This window comes from Mauremys mutica, chromosome 1, assembly GCF_020497125.1.
Source record: "Mauremys mutica isolate MM-2020 ecotype Southern chromosome 1, ASM2049712v1, whole genome shotgun sequence".
Classification (NCBI taxonomy): Eukaryota; Metazoa; Chordata; order Testudines; family Geoemydidae; genus Mauremys; species Mauremys mutica.
The window spans coordinates 139,539,761-139,565,500 of NC_059072.1; the positions used below are offsets into that span (position 1 = coordinate 139,539,761).

At 46.3% G+C, this 25,740-nt stretch overlaps 1 protein-coding gene across 1 annotated transcript in view; it reads right to left on the reverse strand.

The window, feature by feature from the left end:
- Positions 1–2,902: 2,902 nt before the first annotated feature.
- LOC123347264 (antigen WC1.1-like) overlaps positions 2,903–25,740 on the reverse strand; it is a 225,258-nt gene continuing 202,420 nt past the window's right edge. Inside the window, exons 17-20 of the mRNA XM_044984705.1 lie at positions 7,164–7,247; positions 5,904–5,987; positions 4,832–4,969; positions 2,903–3,120 (exon numbers count right to left, since the gene is read on the reverse strand). Of these exons, the coding sequence (XP_044840640.1) occupies positions 2,993–3,120; positions 4,832–4,969; positions 5,904–5,987; positions 7,164–7,247 (434 nt within the window). The 3' untranslated portion in view covers positions 2,903–2,992. The remainder of the gene's footprint in view (positions 3,121–4,831; positions 4,970–5,903; positions 5,988–7,163; positions 7,248–25,740) is intronic.

Consider the following 25,740-nt stretch of genomic DNA (forward strand, 5'->3'; position numbering starts at 1 on the left):
AGAGGGATTTGGAGCCTGGTCCTGGACAATTGCAAGGGCTCTGGTGCTGTTGGTTTAGTTCTTTGGCGAGATCTTCACGGAAGACCAAAGAAGAACATTCCTCCAGGCAGCGCTTCTGGCCATACACGACCCCTAGCTCTGTGTCTGGTTCTGCTTCTCTAGCAAGTCCAGTTGGTACTTCCTCTCTTTCCTTCTCCTCCATTTCTTCTGCTTGTAATTCCATGGCTCTTCGATGTGCAGCTTCTTGTCTGGCATTCTCTGCCTCAATTTCCAGTACTTTGAATTCCATAAATCTGATGTGTTCTTTTCCCCTCTCTTCTGCACAGCTCCAGCTTCTTACTCGTTTCACTTTCATTCATTTTCCTGTTTTTCTGTCCCTACTTCCCGTGCCCAAAGTAAGCAAACAGAAAATAACCAACTGTTAACCTCTTTGACTGATTTCCAGCCACTTCACTTACATCTCACTTAAAATCACCTCCAGTGTATGAAGTGCAAATCTCACTCAGAACAAAGGATCTACCATCAGTACCAAATTCTTTGTTATAATGTTTACCATTAGCAACAAACTTTGCATCATGAGAATCAACAATACCAGCAAATCTTTTATTACAGATGTAGTAGGAAGAGAGTCTAAGACATAAGCCCTTGTATCAGAGGCCTGCTTTGAGGCCTGAGGCCTTGGCTAAAGTAGTAGTCAAAGCTTTACTGATATAAAGCAAAGATAAGCTGTGAGTAAGAAGCAGGACCTGCTCGCAGAATCTGCCAAGAACAGATTCTGATATTGCAGAAATACACATTTCTCAGAACAGCCAGGCACAGAGTATTCATGCAAACACATCCCAATATCAAGTGCTACCAGAACCTCCTGCTATCACGAATGGTACAAAAACATTCCCCAAGGATAACAGGAACACACTGACCCCTCCTAAAAGATAAGGTCAGGATAACAGTATGTAATAAAGATGTTTTAATCAAATCAACATGTACAAGGCGATGGGTAATAATGAGCCATATCAAGGGGCAGTAGCTATGCCAGAGGCAGTATGTAACTTTTTTTGTATCAGAGTATAAAAATGTATCTCAGATGGAGTATCTTTGTCTGGCTTAGAGAGGAACGGAAAGGACTGCCATTCACTGATCTGGTCCATTGTTACAGGCATACATGTATTAGTGGTGCAGTAAAGTCTGTGGGATACTAATACCGTGTTTTGTCAACAATAAACCTTGCTGGGTGTCTTTGTCCCTTAACAGATCTTGTGGTCATTGGGTGGTTTGCTGGGGCAGCACACAGAGGGAACACACACATGCAGGCAAACATCAATCAACATCTAACCACACTGGTGACCCATGATCGCTGATCTGTCCTCTGTAGGAATCATAATCTAACATGACAGAAAGTTATGGGCTAGGAAACTCTCTTATTCCCTCAATGCAAATCTCCATAGAGTTTGATGAAATTTGAACCCACTGAATTGCCAGCAAGGGCGGGCCCATATGAATTTAAAAAAGAAAGTGGAGAAACATGGAAAGATGTGTCATTCTGGGGGGAGTTCTCTTTTTTCATGTTCGTAATGTGACCCCCTCCTGGACAGACTGGCCAAACCCAGGAACATTTGCTAGGATTCCTTCAGCCTGAAAGAAGCGCTCCCTCTATAAGGCTCCAGTCCCAGTCCCTAGGCAGTTGTCAGCAGCCTGGGTTCCCTGCCAAAGCACAAACACCCACAATGGGCCCACTTCCTCTCTCTCTGATTATTTCTTTTGTCCCACAAATCTGTCTTGAGGACACAACCCTGGGAACAGGGTAGCACAGCCCCTGAGATTTCCCTACTCAGTCTCCAAGAGTCAGTATGTCCTATTACACATCTTCCTAATGTCTTTTATTTTTCTCCTTTCAAACATAAATTGTTGTATTTCTGTCTCTTTATATGACTCCTGGCCCTGCTGAATGCAGATGATTGGAAGCACCTTCTCTCAACATTTCTATTTCCAATCTATCCTTCTACAGATGAAGTGACCCAACTGAATGCAGGATTTGTGGTAAAGGAAAGACAGACATTTGTGTGAAATAGCAATGTACTCTCTGTGTGTTCTGGTACTGATTTCACTGAGTTCATCAAGAGAACACTTCTGGCTTCTCCACTGGTCAGTTCTCAGCTCGGCATTGATTTTAAACTATATTTGTAGATTGTCATGGAAATAAACATGCCACTGTGAGAACATGATCAGTTTTACTGGGGTTTGTAGTAACAACTCTATGACTTGTTACTTGTTGTAGCCTTATTGGTTTAGTGGAAATCCAGATTTTTATTAACTCTCCTCTTGTCATTATTTTCTATAGAATTCATTTCTAGTCCTAGCAGAAATATTCATCCTCTGCATTTATTGCTAATCGGGAAATCTTTTCAGTTTGTTCAGTTTCAGGTGTGAATTACCCAGGGAAAATTTCCCATTTATCTCCTTGGAGTCAATGAAAGTTTCAAACTGAATTTTCTTGAGGAACAACCATGTTGCTCATTTCAGAATGTTCTCAGCCTGGTTTCTCACTTTTACCACATGCCTGATGTGTAAACCCAGCCTGCTATCAAACAGCCAGCAATACCATAGCCTTCCCTCATCTCTTGGTTTGTTTAATATCAGCCTCTCCTTGTGGTGAGACCTGGAAACTGCACAATTCATCTGGCAAGAAAAACTTTCACTAAGGGGAAGATTTTCAGAAAGGATTTAATATGAAAAAGGCACAAAGTGAAGCTGAAGGAACTATAAGCATAAAAAAGCAGGAAACTTCCAGCCCCTCCAAACAATGGAAAATTATACAAAGAAAGCTTATGAACCTTTTCCCACTCACTCTTGTATTTCCTGTAACTTTGCACAAATCTTATAAAAACACCTGTTTTGTCTATCAACTAGGAAGGGACTGTCTCTGGGCATCATTTCTAAGAGAAAGAGGCGAAGCAATTACATCATCACAAGCTTATTTTGTCCAATCAAATTGTCATGATATTAAACCCCCAGAGTCACCATGTCCCACATCGTCATAACCTGTGTCTCCTGGAGGCAGGGACGGGGTTTCCTTCTCCATTCCAGAGACAACTTCACTCCTTAGCAAGTGCCGACTCCCACCTGAAAACACCAAGGGGGAGACACATACAGTCAGTGGATCCATTCTATGGTTATGTGCAGTTGCAGAGCAAGGTAGAGTGCACTTTACAGATGTGGTTCTCAAAATTACTTGATTGTGGCCCCTTTCTTTGTGTCCATAGTAATTAATAATAGGAGATATACCTATCTCCTAGAACGGACCTTGAAAGGTCATTGAGTCCAGCCCCCTTCCTTCACTAGCAGGACCAAGTACTGATTTTGGCCCCCTCAAGGATTGAATTCACAACCCTGGGTTTAGCAGGCCAATGCTCAAACCACTAAGCTATCCCTCCCCACTAACACCTCCCTGCCACACAAGTACATGTACCAATTAAAAAAAAATCAACATCAAACTCTCACTAAATATTACAAACAGTAGGGCATTGAGTCTAAAAGAGTCATTTAAGTATATAGCTGTCTGCGTGCCCAACTCGCAGCACCGCCGCCAGCTGCAGTGAGAAGTAAGAGCGGCAACAGCACACCATGACTTCCTTACTTCTGCGCTGCTGCCAGTGGCCAGGGGTGGCTCCAGGCCCCAGCACGCCAAGCGCGTGCTTGGGGCGGCATGTCGCGGGGGGTGCTCCGCCGGTCGCCAGGAGGGCGGCAGGCGGCTCCGGTGGACCTCCCGCAGGCTTCCCTGCGGAGGGTCTGCTGGTCCCGCGGCTTTGGTGGAACCGTGGGACCAGCGGACCCTCCGCAGGCACATCTGTGGGAGGTCCACCGGAGCCGCGGGACCGGCTACCGGCAGAGCGCCCCCCGCCGCGTGCCGCCATGCTTGGGGCGGCGAAATGGCTAGAGCCGCCCCTGCAGTGGCAGTGCTGCCTTCAAAACTGGGCACCCGGACAGGAGCCACCGCTCTCTGATCTGGCTTCTCACGCCACCTCAGAATATATTCTGTGCTGCCCAGTTTGAGAACCTCTGCTCCACGGTATGGATTGGGAATCGTTCCCCCTTCAGTCTTAGGTCTCTGACAAGTTCTAATCCATCATCTCTGTACATAGTCTGGAGATTAAAACCTTTGGTTTCCAGACCAGGTAAAGTTGCCAAGTGCCAGCTGTAGCTAACTGTCACTCCATTTACAAAACCCAAGCACTTACCAGCAAGGAGCACTTAGTTAATAACATTGTAACATTCACTCTGCCCAGCAATGAACATTAGCACGTTATTCTTATCAAGTACTAATCAATACTCATTTCATCACCACTGCACCTCCTCTGGGGTGGCTGATGGTGTCTCTGCTCATGACACAATGGGAAGAGAGGGAGATATTGGCCAAGGACAATGGGCAAAGCCCATCCCAGATTTTACAGGACGTGTCATGGGCTCTTTAACACTGGTGAAGCAGTAACAGGACTTTGGTGTTTAGGATTCTGCCCAAAAAATACACGCACAGTGAACTGGTGGGAATCGAGCACATACAGGGTGTGGCAACCACACAAGGATTGGAACCTAGAGGCAGAAGGATCCTAGGTATCTTGCTGGTTTGACCATGAAGTACCACACAGGAGGGACCCTGCTGTTCCTCTCCCCATGGCAGGCACTGAAGCCTCTGCTTTGAGGGACTGGAGAGATGAGAGGAGAGTTTTCTCACAAGCGTTGGGTTGGCAAGGGCTGTTCCCTCGCTGCGTACCCCACATTTCCAGCCCTCCCATTCTGCAGAGACAGTGTGAAGTGCAAACAATTCTCCACTCACCTGTCTGTGAATCTTTGTCATTTGCCCCAGTGTCTCTCTCATCATTCTGCCCCAAAGCAGGGTCATCTTCAGGGTCAGACGCTTCTCTGGCATCATCATAACCATTCCCTGTGACATCTCCAGGCAGGGCAGGGGCATCTGATGTGAAGTAATTAAGAGAATATTCACAGTGAAGATAGAAATAAACTACAAGCTGCAGATCCACCAGCCTCACTGGTCCCTGGGGATCTCTCAGCACTGCCACCCTCAGGGCAGTAAGAGGAGCCCTCCTGTGGAACCCTCAGATTGAGGGGTTTTACATATCACATTGATCTGATACATTTCAGTAGCTTGTTGAGTGGATCCTAGAGCTCCCAGATGACGAGGGGAAGGGGGAGTTCTAGAAAGAGGTGCCTGGGATCTAGTCCAGAGGGATTGCTCCACAAGGCATTTGTTTACAATAATTACAAATGTAAATAACTTAGAATTGTCCAGAGTTTGTTCCTGGCTTCCTAAACTGGAAATTATTTTAAAATGTCTTTTCAATGCTTTCTCCTGATAAAATTTACCCCATAAACTGCCATGAGTCCCCGACGTACTGACACCACTGAGAGCTGAGCCAGCTAATAAGGGTGGGACATGGGCCTTGGGTGTAAAATCTCTGTCTCGCCCATCCCCCTGTCACAGCGTGTCTGACACAGATGTATATAAGCTGCAATATCTGCAAGCCAGGAAAGGCTGGCAGGGAACATTGCTGCTATGTAAAGGTCTCTGCTTCGGTGCATTGTGTTTACAAATAGTGCGTAACCTTAGTGCTCATGGCAGTGAGGGTCACAGGGCAGTGACCTGAGCCAAGTACCGCGTGGGCAATGGGCCTCTGTCATGGCCTAGGACATCACACACTTCCCTACCCCTGGGCCTCCACAAGGCTCTTGTAATGCACCTGCTCAGCGCCCCCAGCGTTGCATCAATGGACAATACTGGTGGGTGAACTTTGTGGTTTTCTTAACAAACCACTCTTGCCCCTACTGGGAAATACAGTTAGTTTTTCATCAGGGTGACATTGCTTCCAGGGGGCGGATTCACTGCTCACCGTCTGGAGTCTGGGGGACGTCATTCAAGGCAGGTTCCTCCACGTTATCGTAATCCAGCTGAGACCCTCTCAGGGAAACTCCCTCTGAAACAGCAAACACCACACTCAGCCCCTGGCACCAGCAGCATCTCTTCAGCGCAGGTAGACTTTATAACTAGAGCCTATAACTAGAGCTGTTTATCATGGCATCTGAGAGGGAAAGTCACAGGGGGCACATGGTGAAAAGGGCACAAGTCAGAGAAATACAGTAAAACAGGAGTCCCAGAAATAACTAGGGGCCAGTCCTGTCCCAGCAGAATCCAACAGCAGCTCTTGTATGTGTTTCAGTGGGAGCAGGATCTGGGCTTGTGTTGAGATAACAGGTTGGGACACGGGCACTGCCAGGCCAGAGATGGTCTCTGAATCCAGCTGATCTCCTGTCTCATTGGGGAGGAGAAACCTTCCCGCTGCAGGAATTAAAGCTCCTGCTGGAAGGTCACTGGCCTGATCCTTTGTGAGCTCCTGCTCTCCACTAGCCTCTCAGGCAGCCCAGGGCTCAGCTTGGCAGCGCTCCAGCTTCTCAGCAGAACTGACTCATCTGCTCAGTGTCTCCTCCCCCAGCCACAGGCTAAACTCCTAAACGGCCCAAATCATGGATTCCCTTGGGGTAGAAATGTTGCCCTTTTATAATTAGAGATGGGCCCAGGCCAGGAAAGTCACATCCAGGGGTTTGCTTCAGTCTGTTATAGCAATGCCAAATGCCACCCTGTTTACAATTAGAGATGGCCCAGGCCAGGAAGTTCAGATCCAGGATTTTGCTTCAGCTTGTTATAGCGACAGGTATCAGTTGCAAAACTGAGATCCAGAGCTGGGGCCAGAATCTGCAAATTCCCCCTCCCCTAAAGTTCTGGTGGGATGGGACCAGTGAATTGGGCTGAGACTATCTGTAATTATAACATAAGACAATCTTCCTCTTCTTGGGGGTTAGAGACGAGCCCTGCGGGGCCTTGACGCCTTCCACCCAAAGAGACTGACCCATCTCCTGCAGCTCTTCACCTGGGCAGGTTACTGGGAGCCATTCCCAAGGGTGTGTGCTCAGGAGATGGTCACATTTCCCATCCTGAGAATCTGACAGAAATCCTGTTCAATTGGATTAGACCTGACTGTGTAAAATGAAAACCGTGTGAGGGGAAATGCCTGTGATTGCAGAAAGTGTGATAGAAATTATTTTCTCTGCCCAGATTTGGGACTCTTGGCCTGAGTCTGCCCCTCCCCCGTTACCTTGTTCTGATCCAGGATCATTTTCCCCCTCACTGTCCCCGGTGTAATACTGCAGCTTCGCCACTGAGCCATCTGAATAGGAGACTGGAGAGACGAGAACCGGAAATTCATCACAGTGAGAACAGCAGAACTGTGGGACTGGGAACACACCCGGGGTCTGGAGCACAATTTCTGGTCTCAGTCTGGGTTTCCAGTCTCCTTCCACTCTGCGTGGTGAGAGGCTGACACAGACTCTCCAAGAGAAATCTCCATGTTATTGTGGTAAATGTGACTGAGGGGATGCTACAATCTCTCCTAAAAGATGCTTGGATGAGTGAAGGGCACCTCTCTGACTGCTGGTCCAGGGAAGTTCCACAATGGTCCTGGCCTCCTCAGCCACAGAGAGGACTCCTCCTTCTTAAGGGTAAATACCCACCTCCCCCATGAATCAGTCGATCAGCTCTCCGTGGTGTTTCCAGATTAGGCCAAGAAAGGCCCAGAGCAGATTCACTGTAACCATCTTGGCAGTGGTGCTGGGGGATGCCCTGAGCATGTTCCCAGCAGGGCCGCCCAGAGGATTCCGGGGGCCTGGGGTCTTCGGCAGCGGGGGGCCCTTCTGTACTGTACCCGCCGCCGAAGTGCCCCGAAGACCCGCGGCGGGGACCCCCCGCCGCCGAATTACCGCCGAAGCGGGACCCGCCGCCGAAGCGCAGCCCGGTCTTCAGCGGTAATTCGGCGGCAGGGGGGCCCCCACTGCGGGTCTTCGGGGCACTTCGGCGGCGGGTCCCGGAAGGGACGTGCCCCCCGCCGCCGAATTACCGCCAAAGACCGAGCTGAACTTCGGCAGCGGGTCCCACTTCGGCGGTAATTCGCCAGTGGGGGGTCCTTCCTGTCGAAGAAAAACTCAGTTCTCGCTTTTTGTTTGGGTGCAGCAAAATCAAATACTTTATTATTTCTCCAGTAATTACAATGGAGGGAGAGAGTGCCATAGGACACAGGGTCGCCCCAGTCCTGGACAGGTCTCTCAACTGGTAAACAATTACATCAAGCCTTTATACCTTTGTTACAGACAATTTCTAGCAATCATGGAGACAGTAAAAAGCAACAAATACATTTTGTTTATACATAGCAGAGAGGCTTATCTTATTTGTCTCTCTCTTAAAAAAAACAAGCCTGCATTTTGGTTAGTGATTGCAAGGTCGTAATAACTTTGTACACAGTTCTTGTCCTGTCGCCTCGCACTATCTTTGCTCCTACAAATCTCACGTCATTAGGGTTACAGTATGGCCTGACTCTTGCTAACTGACTGACACGCATTAAAATCCGCTTCAAATCCTTATTGAAGCTTTCCCTGCTTCCACACTCCCCCCTTTTGTACTTCTAGTACAACAAATATTTTCAAATCTCCATTTGCATTAATCCATGGATTTCAGATTCTACAGCAGATATATCAACCTTAGGGGTTTTCATGGGCTGTAATGACAATGCATGATTAGCATGAACATGAAAGGTATTATTACTATCATTACGTCTTTTACAACAACAACATAATCCTAAACTAACTAACAACACTACAAACAATAACATTCCCATAGGAATAAAATAATGGGGTTGTTGTACAGTTTTGGTCACAAAGCACAATACATCATACTTAATACATAAAGTAGACACTCTATAAGCTGTATAAAAGGCATTCTGTTCAGCATGATATATATATTCCGAAGCATATGAATTTGCCCTTGCAATTCAGAGATTCTTCGAACCTCTGGTAATAATGAAAGCAAATTTTGAAACCGATCAAGCACTACTCTAGTCCAATTAAAATATACCTGAAATCTGAGAGCTACTTGCAACATTCTATCTACAGGCCAGGAAATGATATGATTGCCTGCAGCAGTGGTAAGATCAATATGTATATCTTGTAAAGTGGTGGCATTAACGTACACACAGCTATCATTAGCTTGAAAAAGTGGGTGTCCTGTCAGGGTAGCTCCTTGACCTCCACCCTCTCAACAAATATTGTCAGAAACAGTGACAACTTCCCCTGGCTTCAGTTTATAGATACACTGAGCTGTGGTGGTTCTAACGGCCAAAATGTCCATTGACTCTCTATTCTTATCCAAAATGTCAGGTGTTATTTTAGGGGTACTGTCTAGAAATCAGTTGGATATACCAGGTGGTCTAATTTCCCAGATGTCTCGGTAAACAATGACAGTCCAACAGGCATCCTCCCCATGGACCCAGCAGGATTCGGTATGTGGGAGCCCACACCCACCCTAACCGGTCCATATGCTTGGAAGGAGCACTGTGAATGTCCACACTTCCATTCAGAAAGTGTCCAAGTATGTCTCCATGACCACAGATCAGATGGTACTCCTGAAGCGTCTGTAAGGACAGTGGGCCAAGTCCGGTCTAGATCCCACTGCAATGCCTTCCCAGCCTCAGTGATATTCAATACCATCTCTGTCAGTAACTTCTGGGTCATAGAACTAAGGGTGGAAATGACATGTAACTCACCAACTCCAGCCTGTACTTAAGATAGCTGAGTTTCAAGAATAAGGCTAGTATCCTTTTCCAGTGGGCCCAATTTCTTATCATGTTCTCGGCTTGTAAGATATTGGCCCTAGCCCACAGGGAGCTGCTCAATTCTCTTTCTTTCCAGAGGAAATAACCCAGGCCCTCTGTCGTGCTAATCTAATGGCAGCCCCTTGTGAGCAATCTGGGTATGCAGAAGTGATTTGAAAACCTGATAAGGGCAATGTCATTTAAAATCCAATTAGGGAGGGCAATACATCCTGAAGGATTTATCCAAAACACAGGGCGCAGCCTGTAGATCAAACCCCAAAATCCAATTAATACCACATCCCCAAGCCTGGGTCCCATAAATTTCTTCTTGCCAGTGTACAATTCTTTGTTTCTTCACCAGGGTCAGTTCTCAATGTCCTTTTAGTCAGGAATTCCTGGACTTTGGCAATGTCAGTGGAGTGAGTGTTTCTTCTTCTTTCCCAAACCAATTGTGGTTTAGCATGCTACAGGGGAGAGGTTGCCAGCACATATCACCCTGTAATGGCTTTGCTTTGTCTAGAAAAGTCTAAAGGCATAGTTGGTCTGTCAGTGGACAAGGGAGAGGTTAACTAGCACGTCACCTTGTCCTTTTTCCCTGCTGTCCAGAAACACAGTAGAGCTAGAAGAAGAAATAGGCTAATCATCAATAGGAAAATTCTTCTGATGTGGAGGGGTCTTTTTGCAGTGAGAATCCTGGGTCCAGGCAGTCAGTCTTTGGCACTTCACAGCGGTGTTGGTAGACAGCAGGACTTGGAAAGGGCCATTCCAGCGTGGAGCCAAGGCAGTCTTTCGTTGATGGATCATTATGTAGAGCCAGTCTCCTGGTTTCAAGGAGTGGCAAGGTTGCACAGGATCCTTCGGTAGTGCTTCCTTCACCTGTGTATAAAAAGACTTAACACATTTCATTAGTGCCTGACAATACTTAAGCATTATGTTATCCATCAAATGAATGTCCATCTGAGCTGGGGTTAGTGGGGATGCAGTTGGTAGTCACATTGGGTGTCCTGTCAAAATTGCATGAGGGCTGAGTCCAGTCTTTCGATTGGGAATGGCTCTCATACTCATCAGTGCCAAAGGAAGGGCATCTGGCCACTTTAAGTTTGTTTCAGCACAAATCTTGGCCAGTTTATTTTTTAAAATCCCGTTCTGGCATTCCACTGTCCCAGCAGACTGTGGGTGGTGAGGGCAGTGAGCTGCACATAACTCCTTTACAATCTGTCCAGTAAAATGAGTTCCACGATCACTGTTGATACTCACAGGGATGCCAAAACGTGGCACAAAATCTTTAAGCAAAATTTCACAACAGTCTTGACATCTGCTTTCCTGCAGGGAAAAGCTTCAACCCAATTGGTAAATACATCAACTAAAACTAATACATATCCATAACCACAACATTTAGACATTGAAATAAAATCAATCTGAATATTTACAAAAGGTCCCCAAGGAGGAGGGTGGGCTGCCCGCTGCACACCAACCTCGTTTAACTGCAGCAACCATCCACCCTTTCCTAGACTGAGCATGTTAGCTATTCTCTTTTTCCTCCCTTCTTGGCTTTTTTTTTCCGTTAACATACAAAGGAAACTTTTACCCTTTACTTATACACCTTCTTTTATACCATGAACACATAAACATTACTGTTATACAGTACATTAGTCTTATTATTCAATGTATGCCACATATACCCTTTCACTAAAATAACCTTATTACAGAACTTTGGAACAACAAGCCAGGACAAGCACACCCACTGTGAGAAGGTCACTTAATATAACCTCTAGTCCAATAGCTTTCCACCAGCCCCAGCCCTCTGGCTAAAAGTCTGAGGTAGCCAGAAGGATCCCTTGTACAATATGGGGAGTGGGTTAACTTTTCATGTCCTTGCTTCCAAAGACTGTCAGTATGCAAATTTTAACAACAATTCTCAATTAAAAGATTTGGCCAATGTAGTTTCTTTCTCTTACTGAAGAAAATGTATTAGACTTTAGTATATCACATTTTTCTGATGTAACCAAACACTTTGTATTCTAAGTTGAACAAAACAAGTATCTGCATTTCAAGCCAACACTTCCGCTTGATTTCAAATCAGACCATCCCATGAAAATATTAAACACAACAATCCTGGCCACGAGACAAACACCACAAGACAGAACATAGAACACACAACATAATTTTTTACTGTGCCAGTAAATCAAGGTACGTTGAATGTTGTGCAGCTGGCATTAGTTTTCTTTGATTATCTGAAAGACAAAAACAGAGGTCCACCCCTTCTGGGTAGTTAAATACTTAAAATATACAAATACTCTTGTTGATTCTAGGCAAAACAGAGGAATTACCCCATATTCTCTCGTATGTGTTTCTTAGACAGCCCTGGTTCAGCGGCCTCTACCTTATCAGTTAGTTAATTTGCATTAACACAGATGCTTTCTGGCTTGCTTGTTTTTACTTTTAACTCCTGCTTTTAAACACTGAAAGAAAACATCACCACTTATAGTGCCTGTAGAGCCTAATAAAATTTTCATTACATAGCACTGTATACATTCTTCAACTGATTTAACAAAATTGTTCATAGCCAAATGATTGCAATCTAATAATTTCTTTGCCTGAATTTATTTACAAACATTTCAAAGACACCAAAAACTGTTCTCTTTGTCTGTCGCCTGCCCGCCTGGGCCCGATCCTTTTTTCTCGCTGAGCCGTCCCTTCCATTTGGCACCAATTTGCTCCACTACCAGTTTAGCTAGGATGGTGAGCTTCTCAACTAGCCCCACCCTTCTGGTCTATACCCCAAAACATTTCCACTCACAAGACTACCCGAGTCCTCCCTAGTAAGGCTTGCCACCTGGGCAAAAATACATGGCCATTGCGTAAAGGCCATTTACTCAACACACAATCCAAACCCCTTTAGGGGGTCTACCCAGAGACCCACCCATTTGTCTGCTGACACTTAAACAGAAAAGAAAATTACACAGAAAGCAGAGAAAATTACAGTCTAAGCCAGATTTTTCTACTTCTATTACATTGTCCGTTACAGGGGGGTGGGACAGTAAGATCTCAATACAACCTCAGAGCTTCATCGCACACATGGCTTCCACTCTAAGGAATTACGAACGAGAAGTTCAGTTCCGCTCACACACCCAACGCCCAAATGAACAGAGCAGAAAAACAACAGTGACCGGTTAAACAGAACAGAACAAAACCAGATAGTGTTTCCTTATTCTATTAGGGCTCACCTTTAATCATGCTATTCTTAACAAATAACACCAACAGCACCAAACAAAACAAACATAAAATAACAAGGGTAAAAGAGATAGATGGTGTAAATTCTGCAGGGCTCCCCCATTCTTAAATGCTCACCAAACTGTGACAAATTCCCGTTACCAATTTTTTCCCTTATGTCAGGTGATCAAACTGACACTGCAGGACGGTGGGGGAAGAAAACACACCATATAACCACATTTTAAAGCTTCAGTAAAAATAATAAAACAACAATGGAGAGTGTTGGGAATGCCCCCACCTCACACAGGAAAAATATGAATGCCCCAAGCCTTAAGCCACTTTAATACTCACACATGTCTCACTGGAAAGTTTAGCTTTGCAAATATAATTCCAATTCTGTAACTTGTACTGCCTTTGGTTTACCTCTGTCTCTATTTTCCACAAGCAGCTGGGGCTGAAAGCAGTTTTCTTGGCATTTAGCATAGTCCGCACTGATTCTTGACCTTGAACACAAAACAACTTCTCCTATCTCTGGGCGAAGCCGAATTTCAAATTAACCCGTTCCTAGACAAATTGCTCACACTGTGTCAGAGGCTTTTCTCTGGTGATTAAAAGCTCCTCTGAGATATATGATCTTATCTAGATTGAAGGTACCTTCTAATGGGCATTGTTTAGATGGATTTTCACGCGTGTGAAGATTCCAATTCTCTAAATACCTGCAGGTTTTAGGAGCATAATGTACGTACATGTAATATGCTGGGGTACCCTTAGGGGGTAAGGTGAAATGTTTAGACAGTCCCTTACCCATTTTCCCCTTACACACAGAGAGAGGGTGCCCTGTCCGCGCTAGCGGCTCAGAAACTAAGGATCTTTTCCTACAGGGCACTCACACAGGAGAGACGCACAAGGAAGACTACAACTCTCCTACACCTCCCTTCAGCAAAGAGCGTCGGCTAGTCTCTGGGAGACACGGCACCGCGTACTCTGATTGCATCCAGTGAGATGATCAGACTGTCAGTAGCCCACATGGAAAGGAAGGGGGGGAGGGAAGATGGGTTCACACATTCCTAGACCCAGGCAGCTTCCTCGCCGGACGATGTCAGGCCGAGTCAGCCCACCGTGGGTCGGATCTCCTAAAGATCCACTAGTTACCGGGCTTGCATTAGAATAGTCCTGATCATTAGCTTCCGCTTCACAGGGTACTCTGGGCGTCTTCCGATAACGATCACTCACACTGGTGTACACACACACACACCAAGGCCTCTTTTCTTCCTTTTTTTGTTAACCCTTTTTTAACCTTTTTATCTCTTTTTAAATTTTTTTTTTTAAACCACAATGCATCTTTACCTGGTCCGGACCAATACCATGAGGCGGTATGACAACCCCTCTTGAGGCGGTAAAAACCCCTCAGCACCGGTGCATTCTAATGCATTTACCTATGCATTACCTTATGCATTACCTTATGCATTTACCTTGGCCAACTCAGCAGTTCCCAGTACTGCTATAAACTAACCTTATTGGGGCCTCTCCCCAATACCACTTTGCATCTGATCCTGCTGCACAGTCAATAAGTTCAGATGGCGTGAGCCCAACAGAGACAGACGTCCTCACGGAAAGTCCTCCTCCGATACCCCAATAGAGATTTCAAAAGGTCTCTTACCTCTCATGTGGCGCCATGGGGTTCGAAGGGGAATGATCCGTAGTAGCCGTCTGTGGGTCCGTGGGCGTTCAAATCCCGGACGAGCCCCCAAATTGTCGAAGAAAAACTCAGTTCTCGCTTTTAGTTTGGGTGCAGCAAAATCAAATACTTTATTATTTCTCCAGTAATTACAATGGAGGGAGAGAGTGCCATAGGACACAGGGTCGCCCCAGTCCTGGACAGGTCTCTCAACTGGTAAACAATTACATCAAGCCTTTATACCTTTGTTACAGACAATTTCTAGCAATCATGGAGACAGTAAAAAGCAACAAATACATTTTGTTTATACATAGCAGAGAGGCTTATCTTATTTGTCTCTCTCTTAAAAAAAACAAGCCTGCATTTTGGTTAGTGATTGCAAGGTCGTAATAACTTTGTACACAGTTCTTGTCCTGTCACCTCGCACTATCTTTGCTCCTACTAATCTCACGTCATTAGGGTTACAGTATGGCCTGACTCTTGCTAACTGACTGACACGCATTAAAATCTGCTTCAAATGCTTATTGAAGCTTTCCCTGCTTCCACATTCCGCCCCGGAGCAGAAGGACCCCCCGCCTGCGAAGACCGGGAGCGGAGGAAGCTCCTGGGCCCGGCCCCGCAAGAGTTTTCCGGGCCCCCCGGAGCGAGTGAAGGACCCCGCTCCAGGGGCCCCAAAAACTCTCATGGGGGCCCCTGTGGGGCCGGGGTCTGGGGCAAATTGCCCCTCTTGCCCCCCCCCCCCCTCTGGGCGGCCCTGGTTCCCAGAGCCCCACCACAGCACAGCCCTTGGGAAGAATGTTCCCATCAGACATTGAGACAAAATGGCACAAAGGATAACAGGGCCGGGACTCAAAGTCATGAGGCTCTCCTGGGCTGATCTCTCTGCTCCGGGGACAGGAAGAAGCCAACCCAGCAGACCAGTGGCTGCGGTGGGAAGGGGGCACAGAACATCGCCTGCTCCAGAGCAGTTTTCAAATGATAGTTTAGCCTGACCCCAGAGAATCACTTTCCTGATCCCTCACTGGTTACACTCCAAGGCTGCAGCACAGGCAGAGTGACTTTAACTTCCCTAGAACAGGGACACTCAGTGTATGGTGAGAAGGAAACTCATCTCCCTCAGTCTACATGAGTAACTGCTGGTCTCTCCACAGACCCAGCTCCACAGCTAGAGCTTAGCAAAAAACCCCAGATCGTTTGGTTCTTTGGCCATTGGGGGAAAAAAAGCAAAAAAAACCCCCAACATTGTTATGAATTGAGCCAAAAATGACTTGCGTTTTGGCAATTTGGGGGAAATGCAAAAGTTAAAAAAAAGTTTTATGTTGACTGAAACCATGTGGTGTTCTTCATTACTTAATGTTTGTTTATTTGTTTTTATAGATTAAGGAAATTTCTAATGGAAAGGTAACATCAAATTGAAAAAAGTGTTGAAATGAAATGAATTGTTCTGTGTGTATTTGGAACAATTGGATGAAATTGACAGAAATTTGTGAAATGTTTCGGTGTCTCAGACTGCATTTTTCACCAAAACATTTTGTAATGAAAACTTGTGCCCAGTTCCAATGACAAGCTCACAGGGCTGAAGCTGCAGTGATTGAACTCTGGGTCAGGGCCTCAGATGGAAAGAGCAGTAGATACTCTTAACAGGGAGCAGCTAAAACAAACAGACCTGAAGGACTGAACATCTCCTGCTTCTCTCTCATTGGGTTGTAATCAATCTCCTCGTACACAGCCTCAGAGAAGGGATCCAAAGGTCTTCTGGAAACTGAAAACAAAGGGTGGGGTTTGCTCAGGATCAATGAAACCAGAGATGGGAAACACTAAGGGATCATCCAGCCCCTGACCCTGGGCCCAGTGCGAGCCTGAACCCGACAGCACATTCCCACTGCTGGAATTGAAATGAGCCAGGGGACAGGGTTTCTTTCCACAACGGCCCTTTGATGATGATTCCCAGGGCTAGTTCACTGTCAGGAAGCTTCCTCACATTCATCTTAAATGTTCCCTTTCTAATCTCATCCCATCATTCCTGGTTATTCCCCTTTGGACCAGCTTAAATAATTCTTCCCCCTCTTTGGTGTTTATCTGCAAAATGGTGATAACACATTTTTTTCCCATCGAGTTTCAGGCCAGAAGGGACCATTAGAACATCTAGACCAGGGGTAGGCAACCTATGGCACGTGTGCCAAAGGCGGCACAAGAGTTGATTTTCAGTGGCACTCACACTGCCCTGGTCCTTGCCACTGGTCCTGGGGGCTCTGTATTTTAATGTAATGTTAAATGAAACTTCTTAAACATTTTAAAAACCTTATTTACTTTACATACAACAATAGATTAGTTATATATTATAGACTTGTAGAAAGAGAATTTTTAACATTTTTAGAAAGTATTACTGGTGCGCAAAACCTTAAATTAGAGTGAATAAATGAAGACGCGGCCCACCACTTCCGAAAGGTTGCTGACCCCTGATCTAGACTGACCTGTATAACACAGGCCGCAGCATTTCACCCAGATACCTCTAGGTTTGAGCCCAAAGATGCACTTAGACTAAAGCATTTCAGTCCTCAGGAAAATAAGCTCTTGTGTGCCACAGGCAGAAAGCAGGAGTGATGAAGGTACCACCAAGGCCCAAGGCCCCTGCAATGGCAGGGAACTGACTAGGTGAGAGATGTTCCATGGTTCAGAGGAAGAGGAAAATCCCCCAAGGTCCCTTTTTGCCAATCTGACCTGGGGAAAATTCCTTCCTGATCCCAAATCTGACAGTTAGTTTGACCCTGAGCATGTGGAAAAGACACACCAGGCAGATATCTTAGAAGAGGTTTCTCTCTAGCACCTCAGAGGATTGGTCCAGCCCATCCAGTGTCACAGCTCCCTCTGTAGCTAATGTATGATTTGTCAGAGGAGGGCAAGAAACAAAACAAAGCAAAACAAAACACAAATGTGGAGGCTTCTCAGAATCCTTCCTGACCCCTGCAGGAGACTGGCTAAAGCCCTGAAGCATGACATCTGATTATAGTCATTGTCTTACTGCAAGGTTGTGAATGTTACATGTATGTTGATGGCAATCCTGTTCTCCATCTTCTTTCCAACAAGCTGGTAGCTAATGTTTGTACAGTGTTTTATAGAAGTAAAATCCCCTGTAAGTGCCAGCTTTGAGTACAAATACCGTATAATGCTCCTTTCCAGCACGTCTCCTTCCTAAGATTGACTTTTCTAGTGGATCACTCTCTTCACAACTATGTACCACAGCTCTATTTTTATACTTTTTTTTTCCCCTGACAATATTTCCAGTTTCTCTAGGTCCCTTTTCCATGATGTCTCTCCTCATGATATTCAGAACCCCTCCCTGTCACAGATACTGCAACCTCAGGTAGTATCTTTGGGAATCACTGTATTAATTCTATAAATGATTTATGTTCTACTCTATATGGAAGGGTTACCACAGCTGCTCCAGGAAGAAAAAAATGTGTGTGGGGGGGGGGGGAAGTGGGGCCGGGAAGGGGGTGGTTAAGATGAATCACTGAGATTGTTAAAAACTCCAGAAAGGTAACAGACTTCAGGGTGGTTTACACAGACTGGTTCAAACTGGGTTACCAGAGACCAATAAACAAGAAAAGACTTCTGGTATGAAAGGCTGAGTTTAAACAGACTCAGGGCCTTCATTTTGATTCAGCAAATGGGCAGGACCTTCTGTCCACGGGGATCCCAACACTGAATAGTTCATAGACTCATAGACTTTAAGGTCAGAAGGGACCATTATGATAATCTAGTCTGACCTCCTGCACAATGCAGGCCACAGAATCTCACCCACCCACTCCTGTAACAAACCCCTAACCTATGTCTGAGTTATTGATGTCCTCAAATTGTGGTTTGAAGACCTCAAGCTGCAGAGAATCCTCCAGCAAGTTACCCATGCCCCATGCTGCAGAGGAAGGTGAAAAACCTACAGGGCCTCTGCCAATCTGCCCTGGAGGAAAATTCCTTCCCGACCCCAAATATGGTGATCTGAGCATGTGGGCAAGACTCACCAGCCAACACCCAGGAAAGAATTCTTTGTAGTAACTCAGATCCCACCCAATCTAACATCCCATCACAGACCACTGGGATGTGAGTCTACTAGGCTGCCCATGAGGAAGACGGGTGATTTCTGGTATGTTCAGTAAGTGTGGAGGAATTTTTATTGCTTTTAATGTTTTCTCTGTCATACTTTTTATCCTACTACCAAGGTGCAGTCTGCTGAGAGAGAGCTGGGTGGTAACTTGTAACTGCTGGCAATACACTGCTCATAGCCCTTGGGAAGTGTGACAGATTTTTGTTATCAATTTGCCCCGGGGCATCAGGTGATTAGGCTGAGGCCACAGGATATTTTGGGGTGGAGATGGAGAAGCACACCATGGTTTGGTGCGCTCTGCAGGGCTCCCCACCTTTGCATATCTCCACCAAAACTGTGACAGATTTTTGGTACCAATTTGCCTGCAGCATCAGTTGATCAGGTTGATGCCGCAGGATCTTTGTGGAGGAGATACCGGAACACACCAAGTGTCTAAGTTTTAAAGCTTTATTGATAAAATAATATAATAGCAGAAAGCGTTAGCCCCCCAAGCCCTAAGCCACTTTCATACTCTCACATGCACTACCCAAGATTGGCTAAGCCTGAGTGTAGCGTCAGAAGTGTGGGGGGGGCAGGGGGAATGAATGGGAGTGCTGTCCTGGGCCCAGGCCATCCAGGTCTGCTGTTGATCTCCGAATTGCTCCAGCTCTGAGGAAGGTTTTAAGTCCTGGCTCCTTGGGGGGTGCTCCATTCAGGGACCTTTGCCCCTGGTGCCCTTTGTGACAGTCCATTCCGGCTTTCCATGGTTTCTTTAGCTTTCCCAAAACATCTCAGCTCCTGGGATGCAAGGCTCGGCCCCTCCACTTGTTGTTTTGTTTGTGTTTTTAATTTTGGCAGCCCTGGACTTTTTTTTTTTTTTTTTTTTGCTGTTTTGCAGGTCTGTACAGTTGGATTTTTTTGTTGTTCTTGTTTTTTTTACGGCTGCTAGGGCACATTCAATCCCTGGTCTTTCTCAGCTGAAAGCCAGCACCAGCTGTGAGCTATGGCCTTGGGCGGGGGGCAGCATCTTATTTTTAACCTGAGACTGAGCGAGCTGAAGTGTTGAGTTAACCCCTTCACTGCTCTTCTCCTTCCTCCCCTCTTGACCTCTGCTACCTGCAAAGGAAACTTCCACTCCCCACTCACACACCTAATGTAGTGCCCATCTTTAAAAAAGGGAAGAAGGAAGATCCAGGGAACTACAGGCCAGTCAGTCTCACCTCAGTCCCTGGAAAAATCATGGAACAGGTCCTCAAGGAATCAATTCTGGACCACTTAAAGGAGGGGAAAGTGATCAGGAACAGTCAGCATGGATTCACCAAGGGCAAATCATGCCTGACTAATCTAATTGCCTTCTATGATGAGATAACCGGCTCTGTGGATGAGGGGAAAGCAGTGGATGTGCTATTTCTGGACTTTAGCAAAGCTTTTGATACAGTCTCTCACAGTATTCTTGCCAGCAAGTTAAAGAAGTATGGGCTGGATGAATGGACGGTAAGGTGGATAGAAAACTGGCTAGATGGTCGGGCTCAACAGGTAGTGATCAATGGTTCCATGTCTAGTTGGCAGCCGGTATCAAGTGGAGTGCCCCAAGGGTCGGTGCTGGGGCCGGTTTTGTTCAATATCTTCATTAACGATCTGGAGGATGGTGTGGACTGCACCCTTAGCAAGTTTGCAGATGACACTAAACTGGGAGGAGTGGTTGATACGCTGGAGGGTAGGGATAGGATACAGAGGGACCTAGACAAATTAGAGGATTGGGCCAAAAGAAATATGATGAGGTTCAACAAGGACAAGTGCAGAGTCCTGCACTTAGGACGGAAGAATCCCATGCACTGCTACAGACTAGGGACCGAATGGCTGGGCAGCCATTCTGCAGAAAAGGACCTAGCGGTTACGGTGGACGAAAAGCTGAATATGAGTCAACAGTGTGCCCTTGTTGCCAAGAAGGCTAATGGTATTTTGGGTTGTATAAGTAGGGGCATTTCCAGCAGATCGAGGGACGTGATCATTCCCCTCTATTCAGCACTGGTGAGGCCTCATTTGGAGTACTGTGTCCAGTTTTGGGCCCCACACTACAAGAAGGATGTGGATAAATTGGAGAGAGTCCAGCAGAGGGCAACAAAAATGATTAGGGGGCTGGAGCACATGACTTATGAGGAGAGGCTGAGGGAACTGGGATTGTTTAGTCTGCAGAAGAGAAGAATGAGGGGGGATTTGATAGCTGCTTTCAACTACCTGAAAGGGGGTTCCAAAGAGGATGGATCTAGACTGTTCTCAGTGGTAGCAGATGACAGAACAAGGAGTAATGGTCTCAAGTTGCAGAGGGGGAAGTTTAGGTTGGACATTAGGAAAAACTTTTTCACTAGTAGGGTGGTGAAGAACTGGAATGGGTTACCTAGGGAGGTGGTGGAATCTCCTTCCTTAGAGGTTTTTAAGGTCAGGCTTGACAAAGCCCTGGCTGGGATGATTTAGTTGAGTTTGGTCCTGCTTTGAGCAGGGGGTTGGACTAGATGACCTCCTGAGGTCCCTTCCAACCCTGAGATTCTATGATTCTATGACCCTCCCCAAAATGCCTTGCGATGTTTACAGCAGCATTAACAATATACAATGCTGATCTGCCTTGGGGCTCCCTGAGGAGTGTGACAGGAGAACACACAGCATGGGGGCTGACCTGTACACAGACTGGTTTGCTGGGAGTATCACAGTGGAAGGCAGGGGTCTGTGCAGCATTAAAATCCCTTGGCCACAAGGAGGTGGCACAGAGGGTTCCCACCCAGAGATAGGTGACGGCTGGAGGCCTGAGTGGGGGGATACAGATGCAGCTTCTCTGAAACTGTGACACTCCCTAGCTAGTATCATCTCCAGATTTCATTGCTGGGTTGTTCCACTGCCAGACAGTTAATTAAATATTAAATGAGAGAAGAATTAACAGGCATCCTTGGCCACCCCACCCACCTGGTATCACCCCTCACCCTGACACCCTGCAGCCTCCCTGCTTTTGCAGATGCATTTCACACAGTGACATCAATCAAGACCCACCTCTGCGCTGTGCCCTGGCATGTCGCACCTGTGCCCCCAGGATGATTAAGACGAGGCAGAGCAGGGCCCCCAGGATAATGCATATGACCACAGGCACCGAGACTCTCCCACTGTCAGCTGGAGGGCGGAGCGGGGAAGCTGGATGGAAATCAACATGCAACAAGGAGAGATTATCCAGTGAGTGTCAGGGTGGGGGCCCCAGGATCTCCCCAGTCACTTATTGCACAGCCCAGGCCAGAAGGATAATGGACTGGGACACAGTTTGTTCACCATGGGGGCAGCTCACAGGTGGCTGTTTAAATCATGGGCCCTGTCCTGTCAGCTGGAGCCATGAAACAGGTATCATCCTGCTCAGCGTGGCCTACAGCTCCCACCCGGGTGTCATTTGCCCTCAGATTTCACAGGCCATGGAAAGGAGCTCCTTCTCTCAGGCTGCAGCTTGCAGCTCCTCCTCCATGACCCAGCACCAGGGAAATTTAACCCTTGATGGGAGGAAGGAGATGCTTTACCTGGGTTATTTAGAGAATCTGTCCTCTCTGTCAGACCTGCAAAGGGAAAGGAAAGAGAGTTGGAGCCTGGAGTGAGGGGGAGGTGATGTGTTTGTTTCTGGGGGGAAACTCACCTCTGAGAGTCCCTGGTTTTCTCCAGCTGTCACCTCTGCAAACTCCCTCACAGTAGCACAGGGCCTACATGTTAGTGATTTAGGGTCCAAGTCCTTTGTGCTCTGTGCAGCAATGAGGACTCTAGTAACAAACCAGCACACTGGGGCCTGTGATGCATGCAGCCGATGCATCCGAATTACACTAGCTGATACCCTCGGTCCCAAACACAACCCTAGGAACCTCTGTCATGCATTGTCCAGTTATGCCCGCAGGATGCTGCGAGCTTATATGAGTTTGTCATTTTAACAAAGAAATTGATATGTGCCAGGCTTGTTATCCCAAAAAGAGTCCCTGACACGCTTCAAACCAAATGCACTGCTTCGGGTAGAATAAACAAACCGATTTATTAACTATAATGATAGATTTTGAGTGGTTATAAGTCAAAACATAACAAGTCAGATTTGGTCAAATGAAAAAAACCACATTCTAAGCTGCTCTTAACACTTTCAATGCCCTTACAAACTTAGATGCTTCTCACCACAGACTGGCTGGCTGCTTTTCAGCCAGGCTCTCCGCTTTGATCAGTGCTTCAGGCACTTGGTGTGGTGTCTGTAGATGTAAGTGGAAGAGAGAGGACGAGTATGGCAAACGTCTCTTCCTTTTATCACGTCCTTTCCTCCCTCTTGGCTTTGCCCTCCCCCCACTTCAAAATCAGGTGAGCATTACTGTGGCTTTGTCTACACTGCCAAATGAATAACAAAACTTTTGTTGTTCACAGGTGCTTCAAGAAGCCCCACCCCCGAAAGACAAAAGTTTTGCCACGGCAAGTGGCAGTGTAAACAGCTTGTTGTCTGCAGGAACGCTGTCTTGTTGACAACAGAAACCCCGGTCATAGCAGGTGGAAGTATTTTGTCAGAAAAAGTGCTGACAAGCAGCATTTACAATGCCCGACTTTTAGCGACACGGCCATGTCTCTAAAAGCTGTGAAGTGTAGGTAAAGCATGAGTCTCTCCAAGCAAGGTTGAGCAATTCCCCTGGTGTGGCCTCATGCAGGTGAGCCATTGCATTGTAGCTCCCTTGCTGGACAATAGCTGTGGATGGGTGGTTTGAGAACCCCTCCCGGGCATTGGTTATTTTCCTTGCAGTTGCCTTTGGGGAGCTAATATCTGGCTGATTCCCCCAATTTACAGGATGTTTTATTGACAACCATACTACACAATTCTCAAAACTTCATATGCATGGACAGAGAAATGGCTTTCAGCAGATCATAACCTTTCCCCTGATACCTTACAAGGCATGCTTTATACATAAGAGCATGATCATATGAAAATGAGGAATATGGGGGTTACAGCACGCTTTCCCAAGGTATAGAATGTCACACTCTCTTTTCAGCTTTGAGGGAAAAGCACTTCTCCTCAAAGCAGGCCACTGCTGATAGAGGATGTGGCACCATTGGAGTCAGTTGGTGGCTTGCTCTTCCCAGCTTGTGATGTCCACATGCATTTTATTGAGATACGCTTTCAGTGTGTCTTTGTAGCATTTCCTCCGACCACCGCAGGATCTCTGACCATGGGTGAGCTGAGAGTAAACGGCTTGTTTTTCGGAGGCGAGTGTCTGGCATCTGCACACAATGTCCAGGCCAGCGCAGTTGGTGCATGTGGATCATTGCTTCAATGCTGGTGACATTAGCTTCAATGAGGATGCTGGTGTTAGTGCAGCAATCTTCCCACTTGATGCAAAGGATCGTCCAGAGGCATCGTTGGTGGTATCTCTCCAGACTCTTGAGGTGCTGACGATAGGTCACCCAGGTTTTGCATCCATAAAGGAATGTTGGAATAACAATTGTCTCATAGACCTGGATTTTGGTGTCCTGCCGTAGGTCACAGCTGTGAAAATTCATCAGAGCAGTTTCCCAAATCTGTTGCACACTGGATTCTGTGCTGGATCTCACCGTTGATTTTTACATTTTGAGAAAGTTGGCTACTGAGGTAGCAGAAGTGCTTGACTGTCTCCAAAGTCTGTTCCTCGATGGTGATGTGTGGTGGCTCATGTGCAGGGTCTGAAGCAGGCTGATGGAACACTTCAATTTTCTTAATATTGAGTGAGAGTCATAGGCTTTGGTAAGCTGGTGCGAAAAAATCCAATGAGGACTGAAGGTCATTCTCAGTGTGCACAAAGATGGCACAGTCATCAGCATTCTGAAGGTCAGTAATGGATGCTCTGCGGACCTTAGACTTTGAGCGGAAACGTTGAAGATTAAAAATTTGCCCATCCATTCTGTATTGAATGTCAACTCCAGTGGGGAGGCGGTCTTTACACAGACCAAAATGACTGCTAAATACATGGAGAACAGTAATGCTACAATAACACATCCTTGCTTAACCCCAGTTTTGATGATGAAAGAATCCATCTCCAGGCCATTACAGAGACCGGTGGCAGTCATCTTATCATCAAGAAGCCTTAGGCCCCTAAATAAATTTTGGAGGGCAGCCAAATCTGGCCAGCACCTTCCACAGGGCTTCGTGATTGACAGAGTCAAAGGCCTTTGTCAAATTGATGATGGCCATGTACAGTCCTGATTTTGCTCCCAAGACTTTAAGAAGGATATTTCAAAACAAAAACGATGCAAAGATCTTTGGATCTAGTCTAGATCTTTGGATCTAGACTGTTCTCAGTGGTAGAAGATGACAGAACAAGGAGTAATGGTCTCAAGTTGCAGAGAGGGAGGTTTAGGCTGGATATTAGGAAAAACTTTTTCACTAGTAGGGTGGTGAAGAACTGGAATGGGTTACCTAGGGAGGTAGTGGAATCTCCTTCCTTAGAGGTTTTTAAGGTCAGGCTTGACAAAGCCCTGGCTGGGATGATTTAGTTGGGAATTGGTCCTGCTTTGAGCAGGGGGTTGGACTAGATGACCTCCTGAGGTCCCTTCCAACCCTGAGATTCTATGATTCTATGATTCTATGACTTCAGTTCCCCATATGTAAAATGGAGATAATAACACTTCGCAGGGGTGGTGTAAAGTGAAATTCTTTAATGTTTGTGAAGCACTCAGCTACCATAGAAATGAGCCATAGAAAAGCCCATGAGGAAATCAACAATTCTGTTTTGGAAGTTCAGTCTGGATGACGTGCAGTACATAGGGGAGGGGGCCACACATTGAACAAGGAGTATAACAAGAACTATTGACCATCCACCCATTCAGTCAGCACCACGTGTCCTGTGCACTGAATGAGGCAGGGGTCCTGGGGCAAAAATAGCATTTGATCATGTAATTAAAGACTGTATCACAATGCAAATACAAAAGGGACTAATTAAGGTTACAGAGGACAGCACGAGTCTGGCATTCTGAATGTTTGAGTGTTCGGCTTTACAAATTTTACTTCCCTTTAGATACAGAGCTTCATAGATTTTAAG